General features: G+C 47.0%; 1 protein-coding gene across 5 annotated transcripts in view; it reads right to left on the bottom strand.

The window, feature by feature from the left end:
- The window catches only part of dnm1l (dynamin 1-like), a 92,542-nt gene that overhangs the window by 45,616 nt on the left and 25,155 nt on the right, over positions 1–21,771 (bottom strand). For all 5 annotated transcript variants that reach the window (XM_072484558.1, XM_072484556.1, XM_072484557.1 and 2 more), the window contains 9 exons: positions 14,503–14,549; positions 13,400–13,471; positions 12,464–12,550; positions 5,626–5,788; positions 5,044–5,164; positions 3,260–3,391; positions 1,934–2,140; positions 1,384–1,504; positions 839–994 (listed from right to left, as the gene is read on the bottom strand). In XM_072484558.1, the coding sequence (XP_072340659.1) occupies positions 839–994; positions 1,384–1,504; positions 1,934–2,140; positions 3,260–3,391; positions 5,044–5,164; positions 5,626–5,788; positions 12,464–12,550; positions 13,400–13,471; positions 14,503–14,549 (1,106 nt within the window). The remainder of the gene's footprint in view (positions 1–838; positions 995–1,383; positions 1,505–1,933; positions 2,141–3,259; positions 3,392–5,043; positions 5,165–5,625; positions 5,789–12,463; positions 12,551–13,399; positions 13,472–14,502; positions 14,550–21,771) is intronic.

The raw sequence follows: 21,771 nt of genomic DNA, 5'->3' as shown, positions 1-21,771 counted from the left end.
CTGCTACAGTAGTGAACTCGCCAACATTGAGGGCATTTAAAAGTTTATTGGATAAACATATGGATGATAATGGCATAGTGTAGGTTAGATGGCTTTTGTTTCGGTGCAACATCGTGGGCCGAAGGGCCTGTACTGCGCTGTATTGTTCTATGTTCTACTGAGTAGACTCAATGGGCCGAATGGCCTAATTCTGATCCTTCGTCTTATGGTGACGCTAACTTAAGGAGTGTGACTGCCTTCTGGAATAAGTGTTTAAATAAACTTCCCCTTTCCTGATGCAATGTTGGCAGCTCGGCTCTACCTCACCAATGCTGAGCCAAAGCTCTGCAAGCCACAGACACTTACTACATATGTGGATGCCATGGGTTGTAGTGGCATCCAGTAGCCCCCACATACTGCAACCATGCTACATCACTCATCCTGCCATCTTTGTTAATTAAAATTACTTTTCCAAATGAATTTAGTTACCCTCGTCACCAAGCTCCCTCACTCACCAAACTCCCAGCTTCACACTCTATGGACTCAGGTAGCACTCAGAGATCCCTATCTTTTATGCTCTCTGAAAGAAAATGATGAGTCAGCTCTGTTAAAGCTCAGAAACCTACCTAATTAACTAGTTACAGCTGTTCTCAGAGAACTTGTATCCCTGTGTAAGAAACTTAATTTACCTCTTAACTTAAACAGTAATTTTCTTATACTAAGTACTATTTCTCAATAAAGTCCCCTGAACTGACATTCAAGTGACCAGTAAATCAAAATCAGCTCCTCCCAAGAATACTTTCAGCCTAAGTTAACAGTTGTGGCACTAGATAAGAGGCCAACTGAGTGGCTTGTGTACCTGTGTACTGTATGTGCTGCAATGTTGTATAATCCTTTGCATTTCCTCATGGACCAATTCAACACATCGCAAGCTGGGCTCCTCCAGGCGTTTGATTTGTCGTTTCACTAACAACTCAAAAGAGATTTCGGGAACAAAAAGTGCTGGACGTGGGCCCTAAATCAAACACATTTAGTTAATAATTCATTCTTCCGGAAATAAAAAAATGATAATGCTCAAGTTCTAAAAGAATATTCAAAATGATGCATCAAAACTCTCTCATGCCAAATTTCTATAAAGGAGGTGGATAGTCATAAAAGATGTCCCATATGCAAAGAAATGTATAATAAAAAAAAACTTAGAGGAGATCTAATGCAACCTGTATTATTGTTAATGAATAGAGAAAGTGTCATCATCATAAAAGCAGAAAAAACATACAAAGCACATGAATATGACAGGCTGAAGAAAAGCAAAGAGCACAACCAAAAAGTGGGCCATTAAAAAACAATTGTAAGGGAATGACAGACGTTTTCCTTGTTGATGCTGAACGAGTACTGACTACTCACAGTGGCGTTTCGAATTGCAGTGAGAATGTCAATAGTGTTGAGACCACCCAAAGCATCTACCGATTCTAAAGTACGTCCAAATGTTTCATGAAAAATGTAGCATATTCTCGCTCCTCCACAACTAGAAAGAAACAGAAATTGTGATAGTACGGTATTCCCATGATTCTAAAAAATCTTTAGTGAAAGTCTAGTGCTTCTGAAAATAGTATTTTTATCACAGTAAGTGACGTTGTAAATACACAACTTTGCAAGAAAATGATTCAACTTACCCACTTTGGGAAAGCTTTTCATGTGTAAGCAGACTATTCATATCAACAGGAGGGAACTCATGACAAGGTTCTGGGCCACAATCTGAGGTAATCAGGCAACATAGGCTAACTCAAATTTATTTTTTCATCCTCAAATGATAAACTCCATGGCATAATATTATGATAATTTATATTGTATAAAACACGACATCAAAGCTAAATGTTAATGAGCAATACTTAGGATACCTCAGAGAAGCACTAACACTAGACGCAAAGGATAATAAAATAGCAGCTATGCTTACAGTTCCGAAGTTTCAATGTATTTTGCTGTTCCCTCAATTGTGTGGCAATATTCTGCTGCAAACTTCGTGATGAGCTGCAGCAATGTTGCACTCTTGTCTTCCACTGGTTCGCCATAGCTGTTCAGTAAAGACTGATACTGAGCAGCCAGGACATTTATCCTGGTCTTAAGCTCTGGCAAGCAATCTCGGATATGGTGCATTAGTAATCTACAAAAATAAAATTAAACATATGAATAAAACTCTCTCAGGCCAAAGAATTTAGAGAAAACAGAATTACATAGATGTTTAAAAATGCAAATGTAACACCCAGCCTAATTAGGTACAATACTCAATTCCCGCTGTACTTGCTCCTGACTTTACAGGTAGAACACTTAATAGCACTACTTTGAGCAGTGCAGTTTGGAGGTTTTCCTGCACAAGTAGTTGGCACACGCAACTCCAAATCCTTTCAGAAAACCTGAGGTGTACAAAATCCACCAACAGCATTTTTAGGAAATTTAGCTGTACCATGGCCAGTGAAAGTAACTCCAAGGAAACCAAAAGGAGGAATAAAAGCAATTTTATGCATGTGCTTTCTTTTAACAAACTCCATTGAAGGCTCCAGTGATTATGCGAAGGAACAATCTCTGGAACATGGGGCGGGATTCTCCCCTTCCTGGCGGGGCGGGGGGCTCCGGCGTAATGGAGTGGCGGGAACCACTCCGGCGTCGGGCCACACCTTTAGGGGCCAAGCCCTCACCTTGAGGGGCTAGGCCCGCGCCGGAGTGGTTTCCGCTCCGCCGGCTGGCGAGAAAGGCTTTCGGCGCCACGCCAGCCGTTGGCGAAAGGTCTTCGCCGGGCGACGCATACGCGGGAGCGTCAGCGGCTGCTCATGGTATGCCCACGCATGCGCAGGGGAGGGGGTCTCTTCCGCCTCCGCCATAATGAAGGCCAGGCCACCGTGGGGGCATCCCCCGGGGCCAAATCCCCCCCCCCCCCCCCCCCCCAGGACCCCGGAGCCTGCCTGTGCCGCCTTGTCCCGCCGTTTAAAAGGAGGTTTAATCCACGCCGGCGGGCGAGGGTTGACAGCGGCGGGACTTCAGCCCATCACAGGCCAGAGAATCGCCGGGGGTGGGCCCACCGACCGACGCAATTCCCACCGACTGGCGCGGCGCGATTCCCGCCCCCGCCGAATCTCTGGTGGCGGAGAATTCAGGACACGGCGGGGGCGGGATTCACGATTCTCCGACCCGGTGGGGGGTTGGAGAATCGTGCCCCTGATCTTAATTGAAAAAAACTTTGCAGTTTGGATCGTTTTGATAGTTAAATCAGTTAACCACAAATTACCTATTCAAAGTTTTGGCCAAATGCTTGGTTCCATTTCTGTTAGCAAGAGAGGGGTATTTCTTTTGTAGAAAAGCATGTTCATCCTTTAAAGCATCTGCCACAATTTTCTTATTGTTGATGTCTAGCTGACTCCTGAAGAATGCACACAAACATATTTTAAATATAGCAATTAGAGCAACAGAAAGAATTATTTACAAGTTTCTATTTATAACTTGAGAATTGTAATAAGCAACCTGTCCCAGAAGAAATTAGACAACGGTGCATTTTCATTAATATCATATTTCCGGTTAAAATGTCACCACATTGAGCAGTGTGGTGACATAGCAATTTCACTTATCCCAAAATAAGCTGGCTAACCATCTCTCTCCTTCTCCGGATTGAGTTTAATATATTAGCATGGATTGAGAATTGGTTAGCAGACCGCAAACAGAGACTAGGAATGAATGGGTCTTTTTCGAAGTGTCAGGCAGTGACTAACCAGGTCCCTCAGAGGTCAATGCTTGGGCTCCAGCTACTCACAATATACATCAATGATTTGGACGAGGGAACCAAATGTAATATTTACAAGTTTGCTGACAAATCTTAGTGGGAATGTAAGTGATGAGGAGGATGTTAAGAGGTTTCAAGGTGATTTAGACAAGTTGAATGAGTGGGCAAATACATGGCAGATGCAGTATAATGCGGCTAAATATGAAGTTACCACTTCGGAAGGAGAAATAGAATGGCAGAACATTAGTTAAATAATGATAGATTGGAAAATGTTGATGTACAAAGGGATCTTGGTGTCCTGGTACACCAGTCACTGAAAGCAAACATGCAGGTACAGCAAGCTGTTGGAAGGCAAATGGTATGTTGGCCTTCATTGACAAGAGGATTTGAGTACAGGAGCAAGGAAGTCTTACTACATCTGTTCAGAGCCTTGTGCAGTTTTGGTCTCCGTATCTAAGAAAGGATATACTTGCCATATGGAAAGTGAAATGAAGATACACTAGATTGATTCCTGGGTTGTCAGGATTGTCGTATGAGGAGAGATTGGGTCAACTGGCCTGTATTCACTAGAATTTAGAAGAATGAGAGGGTATCTGATTGAAACATATGAAATTATACTACGACTGTGCAGACTGGATGCAGGAATGTTGTTTCGTCTGGCGTGGGGGAGGGGTGGAAATCACAGTCTTAGGAGACAGGGTAGGCCATATAGGACTGAGATAAGGAGAAACCTCTTCGCTCAAAGGATAGTGAACCTGTCGAATTCTCCACCACAGAAGGCCGTGAAGGCCAAGTAACTGAATAAATTCAAGAAGAAAATTAGATAGATTTCTAGACTCTAAAAGTGTCAAAATGTGTGGGGAGACTGCAGGAGTATGGCGCTGAGATATAGCATCAACCATGATCATATTAAATAGTGGAGCGGGCTACTCCTATTTTCTATTGTCTGTGTTTATAATGTACATTATATGGCCATTGAGTTGATGGCTAAATAGATCTTTGTCTACAGACAAGCAAAGATGACAACATGATCTGAATGTTCCCAGATCAATCAGTGACAAAATGCACATCCGTACCCACCTCTTGTGACAGTCTCTGGCATCTAACATCAATTATGTGAGTTGCTATTTTATCAATATACTGCAGACAAATTTTAGTACCCTTCAAGTGGAATATCATTTTGTTATTGAATGAAAGATACACTAGTTTGACTAATAGTAACTATTTATCTAGCTATTATTGCTTTAACAAGAGTGTCACATGGCAATCACTTGTAAATGGAAATGTCCACAAACCTGCTGACAATTCCAATGATACCTAATTTGACAGGAATAACTCTTCCCATAAGCACATCCATAGCATCAGTGCCAGCATCCATAAGGTCCAGTTTTGTGATAACAGCAAGTGTTCGCCGCCCTGTAGATTAGACAAATCATTACTGACTCAGATGGATTATTTGAGAGAATGCAACTCCCATTTTAATGCAGAATAAACATATACACTCACTAATTTAAAATTATTTTCTTCCTTCTACCAAGCTGCTCCATCCAATGGTTTCTTTCTCACATCTAGCCACGGTATTAGTAAAGCCTACAATGCTTTTCAGGACATTTCCCAAGGGACATGTTAGGAAATGTCACAAAGGAATTCCTTCACTCTGAAGCCCACTTAAGACTGGTGAAAGTGGCTTCTCAGTAGTTGATCTGGTTTGATGCCTCTGTCTGTATTACTCAAACTCGGAGACTATTGACTATAATCGTGCCAAAGGAATCCCAGTGGTGATCAAAAGCGGATTGTAGATTTAAACTCAGATGCTGCAACTTGAAGTCTAATGCTCTAGAGTTTCAGCTATTGGGTAATCTCCTTGACCATCTTACCTTCTGGATCTGCCTCTCTGGCAATTTTGAGTGACTCCGAGGTTGCCATGTCAGTATTGGCAGCAGTGACAGATAAGATGATTGAGTTTGGATTGCTGATATATCGCAGTATCAGATCTTTTATCTGCAGCTCTATGTCTCGAGGTTGGTCACCCACTGGTACCTAAAGAGAGAGTGCTACAGTGAGTATTAAAGCCACTGCTGCAAACAGTAGCTACTGATTCTTTTTCAATAAAATACTATCTGTCAATCGATTGAGTTCCAGTTGAAGGACTTGAGTAGTACAAATTATCTGTGAAATTTGATTGAAGAATTTTGTTTTATTGAAGTTATTAAAACTATGGGGGCGATTCTCCGATATGGAGGCCAAGTTACACGACGGCGCGAACAGGGCCCGGGCACGACCTATTCTGGCCCCCACAGGGGTCCAGCACGGCGCCAAATGGGGGCCACGCCAACCCGCGCATGCGCAGTTGGGGCAGCCCAATCCTGCACATGCGCAGTTGGGCCGCGCCATCCTGCGCATGCGTGGGGAACGTCTTACGCACGGCAGCCCCTCACCAACATGGCGCCGGTGTTCTGGGGCCACGTGCAGGAGGCCGGCCCGCCGATTGGTGGGCCCCGATCGCGGGCCAGACCCCATCTGAGGCCACCCCGGTGAAGGAGCCCCCCCTCCCTCCCCCACATGCCGCCCCCCCCCCCCCCCCCCCCCAGCATTCCCGCAGAGTTCCTGCCAGCAGCGACCAGGTGTGGACGGCGCCGGCGGGAACCTGTCGTGTCGTAGCGGCCGCTCGGCCCATTCGGGCCGGAGAATCGCCACTCACAGGTTCTCCGAGCAGCCCGGTGCGAATCGCACGCCGCTGGTTTCAGGGGGGTGGGAGAATCGCGTGCGGGGGTCGGGGCAGCGTGGCGCATGTCGCGTGGCGCCCCGGCGATTTTCCCACCCGGTGTGTGGAGGGGGGGGGGATAGCGCCCCATGTTGGCAAATTCAAACAGTGAGACCCATAATAATTAACAACTGGATCTAGGAGCTCAGAAGCCCAGAATTAACAGAATATTGAACTAAAACATGCCTAAAATATAAAATTTTACTGGCTTTCCAGGAACTATTTTATTTACACCAAAATTTTGAAAACTAAATTCTGAATCTGTAGCTACGTTGTTTTGGAAAATAAAACTAATCTGAAGTAACTGTCTATGTGTCACATCTGCAGCACCATGGATTAAAACTCATTGAGCTAGAAGTAAAATATGGACTGCCGGTAGCAACCATGGTCTGAGCGGTCGCATATTAAAGGGCATACATGTCAACGATGCTGAAGAAATTGATGGGGGCCATTTGACCAGCCTGTGGAGGTGAATCGAGCGCACAGGGCACTGATGAGGAGGCCATCGAGAGCGATGGTGGTGAGGTTTCTGGACAAGGAGATGATCCTTCGATGGGCGAGGCAGACCAGGAAATATACCTTGGAAGGCAATGAGCTGCAGGTGTATCAGGACCTGGGAGCAGAGCTGGCAAAGAGGAGGGCCGGATTATGGCTGCCCTCTTTAAAAAGAGGGTGAGGTTTGGAGTAATGTACCCGACCTCCTGTGGGTAACTTTCCAGAAGCAAGGGTACTACTTTGGCACGCCAGAGGAGGTGATGGGCTTTATGAGGGACAATGGACTGGGAGGAGTGCAAGAACATTGAACTTTGGAGAGGTTTTGTGTTTTCTTTAAAGTTTTTGATGGTGGGTTTTTTGGAAGACAGGTTTTTTCATGGGGAAACAACGATAGCGAGTGAACCTTTTGTTACTCTTCAGGAATGTATGGTAGAGTGGATTCGGGGGGTGACTGGGGGAAGTAGGAGGCCTTGGGCGGGGGTCACCATGCTAGCTGGGCATGTTACAGGAGTGAAGTGGGGGTTGCCAGGTGGCAGGCTTGGGGGGGGGGGTGCCAGGGGGATGCAGCTGGTTCTTTGTCTGGGGGGGGGGGTTGGTGTGGCGCAGTTGGAAAGGGATCGTTGATGGTGGATACCCGAGAGAGGGGCTGGAGGGTTGTGTGACTTAGGCAGGGGGCTGGCTCAAAAAGAAAAATGGATGATCGGCAGGGGAAGGGGGCGGGGAGCCACCAGACCAGGTTGGTCACGTGAAACGTGAGGGGGTTGAATGGCCGGTCAAACGGTTGTGTGTGTTCACACACCTGAGGAGTTTGAAGGTGGATGTGGCTATTTTGCAGGAGATGCACTTAAAGATAGGGGACCAGACAAGGTTGATGATTGGATGGGTGGGGCAGGTGTTTCATTGGGGGCTGGATATGAAGATGAGGAGGGAGGAGGTGTTGGTTCATAAGTGGGTAGTGTTCGAGGTGGGGAGCATTGTGGCCGGTTCAGGTGGGGGGGCCTGGAGGGTTGGTGGTGGGTCTGGTAAACGTTTACGCCCCGAATTGTGAAGCTATAGATTTTACGAGGTGGGTGTGGACAGCACGGTAGCATAGTGGTTAGCAGTATGGCTTCACAGTGCCAGGGTTCCAGGCTCGATTCCCAGCTTGGGTCCCTGTCTGTGCGGAGTCTGCACGTTCTCCCCACGTTTGCGTGAGTTTTCTCCGGGTGCACATTCCTCCCACAAGTCCCAAAAGACGTGCTATTAGGTAATTTGGACATTCTGAATTCGCCCTCTGTGTACCCGAACAGGTGCCGTAATGTGACGACTAGGGGCTTTTCACAGTAACTTCATTGCAGTGTTAATGTAAGCTTACTTGTGACAATAAAGATTATTATTATTAGGTAAGGTTCCTCACTTGAACTCGCATTGGTTGATTATGGGGACTTTAATATGGTTATAGAACCGAGTGCCTGCAGCGGAGGCTGGACATGGGGTTGTTGGCCGATCAGGTGGTGTGCGAGCGGGTAAGAGCAGCCATTTGCGGTTACGCGGAGCTAAACGATACGGGGGAGGTCATGGCTGCAACGCTGTGGAGATACTCAGAGCAGAGTTGCTGAAGGAGAGGCAGTGGTTCCAGATGGAGTTTGGGCTGGTGTCTATGGGGAAGACGGTAGGCAGTTTCGGAGGACCAGTATGAGTACAGGGACAAGGCGGGCAGAGTGTTGATCCATCAATTGAGGAACCAAGAGGCAGCGAGGGAGATTGGCAGAGTGAGGTATAAAAGGATAAAGTGCTGATGGACCCCGAGGAGGTGAATGGCATGTTGGAGGCGTTTTATAAGAGGCTATACGAGTCTGAGCCCCCGCCGGGATGAGAGGAGATGCAGCGGTATTTGGATGGGCTGGAGTCTCCCACAGTAGAGGAGGAGCTGGTTCAAGGACTGGGTACCCCAAAAGGGCTGAGGGAGACAATGGAGAGTATGGGGACGATGCAGGCAGGGAAGGCCCCGGCGCTGGACGGGTTCCCGGTAGATTTATATTAAAAGTTTGGGGCCACTGCTGGTGAGGACGCATAAAGAAGCAAGGGAGAAGGGGAAGGGGGAATGCCCCCTACATTGTCGCAGGCTTCCACCTCCCTGATATTAAAGAATGATAAGAATCCAGAGCAGTGTGGGCCATACCGCCCGATATCACTGAATGTAGACGCCAAGATATTGGCGAAGGTGCTAGCCTTGCAAATCAAGGATTGCGTCCCTTGAATTTTGTGAAAGGGAGGCAATTGACGACGAACACGAGGACGCTGCTTAACGTAATCATGATGCCTTCGGAGGGGCCGGAGGCGGAGGTAGTGGTGACGATGAATGGGGAGAAGACATTTGATCGGGTGGAGTGGGAGTTATCTCCTGGAGGTGTTGGGGTGGTTTGGGTAGGGGGTCTGTAGATTAGGTTTGGTTTCTGTTTAAGGCGCCAGTCACGAGGGCTGCATCAGGGGACGAAACAGGGATGCCCGCTCTCCCCGTTGTTCTTTGCTTTGGCAATAGAGCCACTGGCAATGGTGTTTAGGGCATCGAGGGACTGGAGAGGGATTGAGCGAGGGTGGGGAGGGAGGGGGTTGCATCGAGCACAGGGTCTCATTTTATGTGGAAATGGAATGGAAATTGCTTATTGTCACAAGTAGGCTTCAAATGAAGTTACTGTGAAAAGCCCCTAGTCGCCACATTCCGGCGCCTGTTCGGGGAGGCTGGTACAGGAATTGAACCGTGCTGCTGGCTTGCCTTGGTCTGCTTTCAAAGTCAGCTCTTTAGCCCTGTGCTAAACAGCCCCTATGTGGAGTACCTGTTGCAGCATATTTCAGTCCCATTGGGCAGTATCGGAGGCAGAGGAATTCGGCTGGTTTTCGGAATACAAGTTGAATATGGGAAAGAGAGAGGTATTCTCGATTGAGACTGGAGGACAGGAAAGAAGGTTAGGGGAGTTGCCGTTCAGGTTGGTGGGGGAAAGCTTTAGATACTTGGGTATCCAGGTAACGCGGGGCTGGGAGCAGCTGCACAAGTTGAACCTGGCTCAAATGATGGAGCAGATGAAAGTGGATTTCAAGAGGTGGGATTTGCTGCTGCTGTTGTAGTTGGTGTAGACAGTTAAAATGACAGTGATGCCAAGGCTTCTGTTCTTGTTCCAGAATTTCACACTCTTTGACTCTTTGTCCCCAACTCATTTTTAAGAGGGTCAATGCTCTGATCTTTGGATTTGTGTGGACGGGGAAGACCCCCTGCAGGTTAGGAGGGCTTGGGGTGGGGGGGGGGCTTCTTTCCTGGGCTGCCGCCCTGGGGTTGAAAGACAAGGTGCTGTTGAGGGACGAGATAGGGGAGGGGAAGGTATCCGATGTCTATAAGGAGTTGATGGATTGGGAGAGAGCCCTGGTGGGGGACATGAAGCGTAAGTGGGAGAAGGGAGAGGGCATGGGGGCCAAGGCATGGGCAGAGGCCGTGAGGAGGGTGAATGCGTCCTTGATGTGTGCAAGGCCAAGCCTCATCCTGTTTAAGGGCGCATATGACGGTAGCAAGGATGAGTAGGTTCTTTGAGGGGGTAGATGATAGGTGTGGGCAGTCTGAGGGGAGGCCCGTGAATCATTTCACATGTTCTGGGCGTGTCCACAGCAATGGTTATGTCTGAGGTGCTGAGGGTGGAGGTGTTCCGGAATCCAGAGATGGCGATATGCAGGGTGTCAGAAGACCTGGAAGTCCATGGGGTGACAGAGGCCTTTGCCTCCCTGATATCCCAGAGACGGATCAGGTGGAGGGACTCGGAGATGCCGAAAGCAGGGGTGTGGGTGGGCAACCTGGGGGAATTCCCGAGGCTGAGTTTGTCTCGAGGGGGTCAGTGGATGGTTCACCCAGAGGTGGAAGCCGTTTATTGATTTCTTTAAGGAGGTTTGAGGTCAGCGAGGGGGAGGGACGGAGGGATTTTATATGTCTGTAAACGGAACATTTGAATGAAAATATTTGTAAATTTGTAACTCTAAGTTTCTGGAAGCAGTGTTATCAATAACCTCAATTTATCTAAATTCTAGGCTTGGAATATTACCTGGTTCAAAGGATTGAACAAATTTTTTTGTATTGGCATTTCCAACACTGATTGTTCTGTTACCAACTTACACAGAATTACAACCACAATATAGGAATGTTGGTTGTTATCAAGTTAATGAGAATGACAACAAGGCTAAAAATAAGTTGGTTACTAAACAACTTCCTTTTGTAGAACAATTCAGTGATGCGTTCTTTCAATACTTATAACAACTTTTTTTATGTTGCTGCATCTCCTCCATTTGGTTAACAAATGCAACAGTGTGGCAGTGACTAAGACTGAGCAGAAGAATCAACTTCAATTCCTGACTTGTGCTCTGATAACTGATCGAAAAATCAAACGGGTTTATTTGGAACCACGAGCTTTCGGAGCACAGCTCCTTCATCAGGTGAGTGAAGAGGTAGGTTACACAAACACAGTATATATAGCAAAGCCAATGATGCAAGATGACACCTCTTCACCCACCTGAAGGAGCTACGCTCCGAAACCTCGTGATTCTAAATAAACCTGTTGAACTTTAACCTGGTGTTGTAAGATTCTTACTGTGCCCACCCCGATCCAACGCCGGCATCTCCATATCATAATCTAAAAATAAAAGCGCTAGAGTTGCGTTTAACTGGCCTTAGGGTGAGAAAGAGGGCATCACTATGGGTTCCACTCCTGCTAACTGTTCAGTGACTCTTGCTGGAAATATGCACATATGTGGACAAACATCAGCTGTGATGCAACTGCCTCAGTTAAATAACCTGCAGAGACTTAATACCTAACCTCACATATCATCACTTAGGCAAGATATCAAATTTGTTATTATCCACAGGACTATAAGCTTGTATGTGTTCATGACTTCTGGGCATGAAGGAAGAAAGCTGGAAAAAAATGAAGAATCACATTGAATCTCTCGTGAAGGAGGCCACTCAGCCTATCAAATCTGCACTGACCCTCTGAAAGAGTTCCCTACCTCGGCCCGTTCCCCCACCCTATTCCCACAACCCCACCTAACCTGTACATCCCTGGACACTAAGGAGCAATTTTATCATGACCAATCCGCCTAACCTGCACATCTTTGGACTGTGGGAGGAAACCGGAACGCCCGGAGCGGACACAGGGAGAAAGTGCAAACTCCACACAGACAGTTACCCAAGGCCGGAAGTGAACCCAGGTCCCTGGCACTGTGAGGCAGCAGTGCTAAGCACTGTGCCACCCCAGAAGAGGAAAGTAAAATGAAAGAGGACAGAAACAGTTAAGGAGGATTTGAATGTACCTCATACTATCATTCAGTGATTATTGGATTAATAGTGCAATGTGTAGGATGAAAATCAATTATATATGATGAGCAAATTCAAACAGATTTTGATGACTAAGTAAGGATTGAGATATCCTGATGTACTGCACCTTTGTCAATCCAGGAAGGTCGACAAGCGTCAGGTTAACCACGTGTGGTGAGAAGATCCTAAGGTGAATTGGTTCAGCACTAATACCCTGAAACAGTAAAAAAAAATAGCATGAGTGAAAAAGGAATGCACTATATTTAATATTGGCTTTGGAAATCATTACTTCACCCCAAGTTTTAAGAGCATGCTTATTTGGAGGATATTTTGTCATTTACACCATACTTTAATCTCAATATGCATCTCTGAACCTAAATGCTTCATTCTATGGGCATTTCCAGTTATGTTATTGCCCACATAAAATATCCTTTCTCTTGAAACTGTGTTCAAAATTCATCTCGGATAGTAGGGTATATAAATAACTCTCAGGTTTCCAAAGGTTTTCCGAGAAATTTAACAGATCAGCTCACCTGTCCTCCGCTAATCTCCATCAGTCCGCTTTGTCAAAGAGAAAATACTTTCATCAAAGCAGTCTTGACTTTATGCACTTCAGTGAGAGCTTCAAAGCCATTCCTGTTCTCTACTTGTCCCTGAATTCCTGAATGATTCTTTGGTCGGAACCATTCATATATAATGGAAGCTAACAGAGTCAGTGACTGTATATAATAGTCTGCACTGTAAGGGATTAAATAAAATTGAATAACTCCTTTAATAGGACTGACAGTCTTTTTCTTCAGACTTCTACAAACTAAGTCCTTAAGAGGAGGTTCAAGCCACAGTAGCAAACAAAATGTATTATCTGCTCCACACGAAATATTTTCCCAATTACCTTCAGCAACCTCCCTCTACAAGTACCAAAGCTGAAGGCCCAAGTGAACATCATACATTAAAAATTAACTAAATGTAGTGACACAGTTGCAACTAAAATCAACAGCTCTTTTTTTTCTACATTATTAGGTTTATGGAGCTTGTGCCACAGTCCATTGACTTGTATCTTTACCTTATTGCCACCAGAAACTCGTTCTGTCTCATTTTCTATTTCTTGCCTAATTTCATCAAAGTCAGAGTAGATCTGAAAATGGATAATTATTGAAATAGTTAAGTCATTAACAATTTATTTGGTTCTTCCCCACCCCCATCCACAGAAAAGCAAGAAGTAAACCACCATAAAAGTGCCTGTACTGTACAAGGTTTCCTCAGATCAAACTTTATGTTGAATGGGAGAAAGATTATCAGTTAATATCTTTTACATGAAAAAGTGAGACGAACAACAAATTGGCAGTAACTGTAGCAGTTTAATGCCATCCAGATCAGTAATCCATGCTGTCTGGGGCCGCTGGAGAGCTAGAGCTCCTTCTTTAGAGTACTGCCCAGTGTTCTCGCCTGAGAATGCACATTTGTGGACAACAATGTTGTTGTAATAGGAACATAAAATGTTGGAAATACTCAACTGGTCTGGCAGCATTTGTAGAGAGAGGAACAGAGCTAACATTCTAGATCTGTTACCTTTCAACAAAACTGATGCAAGGTCATCTACCTGAAATGTTAAACCTGTTTCGCTCTCCACAGATGTTGCCAGACCTCCCCCCCCCCCCCCAATGCTGGTGACAAAATCAGGTTCATGTCCAGAAAGGCTTAAAACATCATGCGGCACAAATTACTGTTGGGGTGTGTGATAGCACCTCCCAATATGACCGTGGTGTGTGTGTGTGTGGCAGAGGAGAAATACGAGGAGGGTAAAGTGGTCCCCGATACTTCGATGATTGAGGTGAGGAGGTGGGGTGCCCCCAAAGCTTGTGGGGCTGGTCCCCCATGGGCGGGTTGGGGGGAACTTATTTTAAACGTAGATCGAGCCACCCTTCAAAGATGGCTTGCTGACTCTATCAGGCCCTGCCCTGCCAGGCTGATGGTACAAACCACCCCCCCAGATTTGCTGTACACTAAGTGTCAGAAAATCTGCTCTGAAAACTCAGCTGTGTGAGAAACACTGTTTCAGTCACACCCTGACATTTTGCCATTTATTTTGAATTCTGCCCATTATCTATGCTCATATACTTAAGTATATGCAACATTAAAAAAATTAATAGTGAACACTGAGCATACCTTGTGCTTTGTGTGAAGAAATTTTCCCCATTCTTCTGCATCAATTCCTTTAAACAAAGTTAAAATAATTTAAAATGTAGACATTAGCTGAACATACACCCTTAAGACAACAAGAAAAGTTTAAATTAAAATGAAAAGGAGCAAATTATAATGGGAAACCACGTAGAAAAATGGTAAAAAGAGCGAAAAGAAAACTAATCAAGTATATTAAGCTGCGTGATACAGAGCTAATTTTATAGGCATTGACTAAGAATGAAGGGAAAATCAGCACTAATGACAAACGAGGGCGGCACGGTAGCACAGTGGTTAGCACTGTTGCTTCACAACGCCAGGTTCTTGGGTTCAATTACCACATGGGTCCCTGTCTGTGTGGAGTCTGCATGTTCTCCCCGTGTCTGCTCCGGTTTCCTCCCACAAGTCCCAAAATACGTGCTGTTAGGTGAATTGGACATTCTGAATTCTCTCTCAGTATACCTGAACAAGCGTCGAAAGTGGCGACTAGGGGATTTTTACAGTAACTTCATTGCAGTGTTGATGTAAGCCTACTTGTGACAATAATAAAGATTATTATTGTACAAGGTGCAATCATACTCATGGAGAACCTTTATTTACCCAGCTGTCAACGAGTTAGATTCTATTCTGTATATTGAGATGAAAGATTCAGATGCCACCTTTATCACTGCCATCCTTGAAGCCATTTCCCAGTCACGTCCTTCACCACCACAACATCAAGTGGAAGAGTTGCAGGGCCGGAGCACCTAAAGGAAACTCACGCAAGTAGACATGGAGAAAATGTAAACTGCACACAGGCAGTCACCCAAGGCCCTTTATGTCTTGGCGCAAAACTAGTGTAATTCAAGTCTCCTTGTGAAGTCTGTTGAAATCTTTCATCCTGATATGATTATAAAAACTACGATTGTATTCACAAAACTAATAGGGTGGAATACAGCTGCCTCTGCAGCACCTGCTTGCTCAAACACGAACAGCTTCCAAAGATAGCAACATTTGAAAGCTAGCACTGGCACAATAGACCAAAATGTTTCTGTCTATGCCATAATTTCTGATTCAAGGTAGCTGTGTAATTGACTCAAAAATACTATTTACAGACACCGAGTCATGCATCAGCCCGGCCACAAGAGGGTCCCAGTAAGCTGCACAGATTTTAAAAACTCCCTTGAGACTGAAACCGGACACAGCAGCACTGAGATATCTTCAAATCCAATGGCTCGAACCTGACAATTTCAGCAAGTGTGGATGCCATAAGTCAAACGAGATTGGTGATGCCAGGTCATAATCAGAATATCTCTATGGACAGCTTATTTTGTGACTTGGTGTCACTTTGATTACACTTTCTCCTATCTGGTCAGAAGCTGCAAACGCTGAAAAGCTTAGGAAATAAAATGACAATATTTGGGTAACTTTACTAAATATATATTTTGAGACTGATTCACCTCATCACCCCCAATGTCACGCTTTACTCCTTTGCACAGGTATCTATTGCTTGGGTAATTACCAATTACAAATATATAGAGGATGCCTATAATCTGCTCGTCCTGTTTCTCACACCCTGCCACTTCTGAAATTTCTACTCCATTTTTATAGACGAGGATTTAGACCATACAATTAGATATACAATTAATCAAACATTTTCTTGTATTAAAGAAAAGTCCTCTCTAACAGGAAGTGATCTCAAACATTTATATATATAAAATGATGGTACAAACATACATGTGTTTTAAACTGTGATCAGGCACTCTGTGTATTTTGATTAATTCGTGCATGAATGGCACAAAAGGAAAGGAGCAAAGATTTGCATAGCATTGTACAAAATAACTGAAAAAAAAGCCACAATGAGCCTCCAATTTCAATATTTTACTCTGCTGTATGCAGTATAAATTGGATAACAATTCATGATTTGTTCTTTCATACAAACATTTTACATATTTCGAAATGGTATTTACATTTTGAGTATCTCTGGTAAATTCTTACATGTTATAGGAAGTATAGAAAATTGCAGCAATCACCTTAATTGCCCTTTTAAAAGAATTCAAATGAAATCAGTCACATAGAACTGCACTGAATTTTATAATCTGGAACAGAACATTTGGCCAAAATAGTCCAGGTCGGTGTTTATTCTTCACATGGCCTTTTTTCTGCTTTTTTTTTTAAAAATATATTTTATTAAAGTTTTTCGATCAAAAAGAATTTTCCATTTTTACAACTTTGTAACAAAATGTACATTGACCGTTATTTAAACAATATATTAACTAACAACAAGTGCAGAAAAATAAATAGTAACATTGAAAAAATAAGTATAATTATAAACAACTAGCATGGAAAAGAACAAAAAAAAACCAAGGACCCACATGTACCCTCCCCTCCCCCCCTTCCCCCTCCCCCCCTCCCCCCTGGGTTGCTGCTGCTGTCTTTCCTGTTTTCCCTTATCGCTCTGCGAGATCGTCAAGGAACGGTTGCCACTGCCTGGTGAAACCCTGAGCCGAGCCTTTTAGTGCGTACTTTATTCGCTCCAATTTTATAAACCCTGCCATGTCGTTTATCCAGGCCTCCACGCCCGGGGGTTTAGCTTCTTTCCACATTAGTAGAATCCTTCGCCGGGCTACTAGGGACGCAAACGCCAAAACATCGGCCTCTCTCGCCTCCTGCACTCCCGGCTCTTCTGCAACCCCAAATATAGCCAACCCCCAGCTTGGTTCGACCCGGACCCCCACCACCTTTGAGATCACTCTTGCCACACCCACCCAGAACCCATGCAATACCGGACATGACCAAAACATGTGGGTGTGGTTCGCCGGGCTTCCCGCGCACCTCCCGCACCTATCCTCCACTCCAAAAAATCTACTCGGCCTTGCTCCCGTCATATGCGCCCTGTGTAGAACCTTGAATTGGATCGGGCTGAGCCTGGCACACGAGGACGAGGAATTTACCCTACTTAGGGCATCTGCCCACAGCCCCTCCTCAATCTCTTCCCCCAGCTCCTCCTCCCATTTACCCTTTAGCTCCTCTACCATCGTCTCCCCCTCGTCTCTCATTTCCCTGTATATATTGGACACTTTACCCTCACCGACCCATGCCCCCGAGATCACTCTGTCCTGGATCCCCTGCGCCGGGGAGCTGCGGAAATTCCCTCACCTGTTGCCTTGCGAATGCCCTCATTGCATATATCGAAAGGCATTCCCAGGTGGCAACTCGTATTTTTCTACCAGTGCTCCCAGACTCGCGAACGTTCCGTCCAAGAACAAGTCCTTCAATTTCACAATTCCTGCTCGTGCCAAGATTGGAATCTCCCATCTATCCTTCCCGGGACGAACCTGTGGTTGTTCCTTATCGGGGACCACACCGAGGCACCCGTCGCCCCCCTATGTCGTCTCCACTGCCCCCAAATCTTCAAAGTCGCCACCACCACTGGGTTTGTAGTGTATTCTTTCGGGGAAAACAGTATCGGCGCTGTCGCCAGTGCTTTTAAACTTGTTCCCCTACAGGACGCCATCTCCAGCCTTTTCCACGCCGCTCCTTCTTCTTCCCTCATCCACTTACATATCATAGACACATTGGCGGCCCAATAGTAATCACTCAGGCTCGGCAGTGCCAGTCCCCCTCTGTCCCTCCTACGCTGCAGGAACCCCCTCTTTACCCTTGGGGTCTTTCCAGCCCACACAAAGCTCATAATACTCCTATCCACTTTCTTGAAGAAGGCCTTTGTAATCAGTATGGGGAGGCACTGAAACACGAAAAGAAACCTCGGGAAGACCACCATTTTGACCGCCTGTACCCTACCCGCCAATGACAGGGGCACCATGTCCCACCTTTTAAAGTCCTCCTCCATCTGCTTTACCTGTCGTGTCAAGTTAAGTTTATGCAAGGTTCCCCAGTTCTTAGCCACCTGGATCCCTAGATATCGAAAGTCCCTTGCTACTCTCCTCAGCGGCAGATCGTCTATTCCCCTGCCCTGTTCCCCGGGGTGCATCACAAATAGTTCACTCTTTCCCATGTTCAATTTGTATCCCGAGAACTCTCCAAACTCCCTGAGTGTCTGCATTATCTCAGGCATCCCCTCCACTGGGTCCGCCACATATAGCAGCAGATCATCCGCATATAATGACACCCGATGTTCCTCTCCTCCTCTAAGCACCCCTCTCCACTTCCTAGAGCCCCTCAGCACTATGGCCAATGGCTCGATTGCCAACGCGAACAGTAACGGGGACAAGGGACACCCCTGTCTTGTGCCCCTATGTAATCGGAAATAGTTGGATCGTTGCCTGTTTGTAACCACGCTTGCCACCGGGGCCCCGTACAGGAGCTGAACCCATCTGATGAACCCCTCTCCAAATCCAAATCTCTTCAGTACCTCCCACAGGTAGTCCCACTCCACTCTATCGAATGCCTTCTCTGCATCCATCGCCACCACTATCTCCGCCTCCCCCTCCAGTAGGGGCATCATCATTACCCCCAGCAAGCTTCGTATGTTGGCATTCAATTGCCTCCCTTTAACAAACCCTGTCTGGTCGTCATGTACAACCCCTGGGACACAGTCCTCTATCCTAGTCGCCATCACCTTGGCCAGTAACTTGGCGTCTACATTTAGGAGGGAGATGGGCCTGTATGACCCGCACTGCAGCGGGTCTTTGTCTCGTTTCAGGATCAACGATATCGTCGCCACCGACATCGTCGGGGGTAGTGTCCCCCTTTCCTTAGCCTCATTGAAGGTTCTCGCCAGGAGTGGGGCCAGTAGGTCCACATATTTCCTGTAAACCCATCTGGTCCCGGGGCCATTCCTGCCTGCATGTTCCCAATTCCTTTTACCACCTCCTCCACCTCAATCTGCGCTCCCAGACCTGTCACCTCCTGCTCCTCAACCCTCGGGAACTCCAACTGGTCCAAGAAGTGCATCATTCCCTCTTTCCCCTCCGGGGGTTGGGACTTATACAGCCTCTCATAGAATGACTTAAACACCCCGTTCACCCTCTCCGCCCTCTGTTCCATCCTTCCCTCCCCATCCCTAATTCCTCCGATCTCTCTCGCCGCCCCCCTCTTCCTAAGTTGTTGGGCCAGCAGTCGGCTCGCCTTTTCCCCATACTCGTATTGTATTCCCTGTGCCTTCCTCCACTGCGTCTCCGCCTTACCCATGGTCAGCAGGTCAAACTCCGTCTGTAGTCTCCGTCTTTCCCTGTGTAGCCCTTCATCCGGGGCCTCCGCATATTGCCTATCCATCCTCATAATCTCCCCGATCAGTCTCTCCCTTTCTTTATCCTCTTCTTTCCCCTTGTGGGCTCTTATGGAAATCAGCTCCCCCCTAACCACCGCTTTCAGCGCCTCCCATACTACTCCCACCTGGGCCTCCCCATCATCGTTGACCTCTAGGTACCTTTCAATACATCCCCTCACCCTTCCACATACCCCCTCATCTGCCAACAGTCCCATGTCTAATCTCCAATGTGGGCGCTGCTCCTTCTCTCCTAGATCCAGGTCCACCCAGTGTGGGACGTGATCTGAAATGGCTATAGCCGAATATTCCGTTCCTGCCACTTTCGGGATCAGCGCCCTTCCCAGGACAAAAAAGTCTATCCGGGAGTATACTTTATGGACGTGGGAGAAGAAAGAAAACTCCTTACTCCTCGGTCTAGCAAATTTCCAGGGATCTACTCCTCCCATCTGCTCCATAAACTTCTTAAGCACCTTGGCCGCTGCCGGCCTCCTCCCGGTCCTAGATCTGGACCGGTCCAGCCCTGGGTCCAGCACCGTGTTGAAGTCCCCCCCCATACCAAATTTCCCATCTCTAGGTCCAGGATGCGCCCCAACATACGCTTCATAAAACCCACGTCATCCCAGTTCGGGGCATATACGCTCACCAGCAGCACCGCCTCACCTTGCAATCTGCCACTCACCATCACGTACCTGCCCCCACTGTCTGCCACTATGGTCTTAGCCTCAAACAGTACCCGTTTCCCCACCAGTATTGCCACCCCTCTATTTTTCGCATCTAATCCTGAGTGGAAAACCTGTCCCACCCATCCTTTCCTTAATCTGACCTGATCCGCCACTTTCAGGTGCATCTCTTGAAGCATAACCACATCCACCTTCAGCCTCTTTAGGTGCGCAAATACCCTTGCCCTCTTAATTGGCCCGTTCAACCCTCTCACGTTCCACGTGATCAACCGGGTTGGGGGGCCCTTTACCCCCCCCCATCGTCGACTAGCCATCCCCTTTTTTAAACCAGCCCCTCACCCGGGTCCCACGCACCCGTTTGTCCCCCAGACGGCACCCTCCCGTCCCGACCATCCCATCACATATCAGCTCCCCCTTACCCTCAGCGGCAGCAACCCAGTTTATCCCCCCCCCCCCCCCCCCCCGCTAGATTCCCTTCTAGCTTGATTGCTCCCCCATATTGCTTCCGGGAGTCAGCAAACTCTGGCTGACCTCGGCTTCCCCCGTTTACGCTTGGCCTCCCTGCGTGGGGCCCCCTTCCTTCCTGCGCCCACTTTTCCCGCCACAATTTCCGTAGCGCGGGAGAAAAGCCCGCGCTTCCCTCTCGGCCCCGCCCCTAATGGCGCAGTTCCCTCTCTCCTTCCCCGTCCCCTTCCCCACCGGCGCCCACATTTCTTCGTGTCCCCCCCTCTGAGGGTGGGGGAGAAAAAATTCTCCCGTCCAACATTTTTAGAGATAAGTCCTCCCCCTCTCCCCCCTTTACAATTCCTTGCCACCACCTCGCTACTTCTTTCCAAACATCGATTCCTCAAATCTAGTCCAACTTCTCTTCTTGAATAAATGTCCACGCCTCCTCCGCCGTCTCGAAGTAGTGGTGTTTGCCCTGGTGTGTAACCCACAGTCTTGCTGGCTGCAACATTCCAAATTTCACTTTTCTCCTGTGGAGCACCGCCTTGGCCCGATTGAAACTCGCCCTCCTTCTCGCCACCTCCGCACTCCAATCTTGATACACGCGGATCACCGCGTTCTCCCACCTGCTACTCAGTGTCGTCTTAGGCCATCTCAGGACCATCTCTCTGTCTTTGTAGCGGTGGAACCTCACCACTATTGCTCGCGGTATTTCCCCTGCTTTCGGTCTTCTCACGAGGACCCGGTCTGCTCCCTCCACTTCCAGGGGGCCCGTCGGGGCCTCAGCTCCCATTAAAGTATGGATCATCGTACTCACATACGCCCCAACATCCACTCCCTCTGACCCTTCGGGAAGACCCAATATCCTTAAATTCTTCCTCCTCGAGCTATTTTCCAGGGCTTCCAGCCTTTCTATGC

Source organism: Scyliorhinus torazame, chromosome 19, assembly GCF_047496885.1.
Source record: "Scyliorhinus torazame isolate Kashiwa2021f chromosome 19, sScyTor2.1, whole genome shotgun sequence".
Lineage (NCBI taxonomy): Eukaryota > Metazoa > Chordata > Chondrichthyes > Carcharhiniformes > Scyliorhinidae > Scyliorhinus > Scyliorhinus torazame.
The sequence above is the reverse complement of the archived record's forward strand: the minus strand, read 5'-3'. Positions and strand labels throughout refer to the sequence as shown.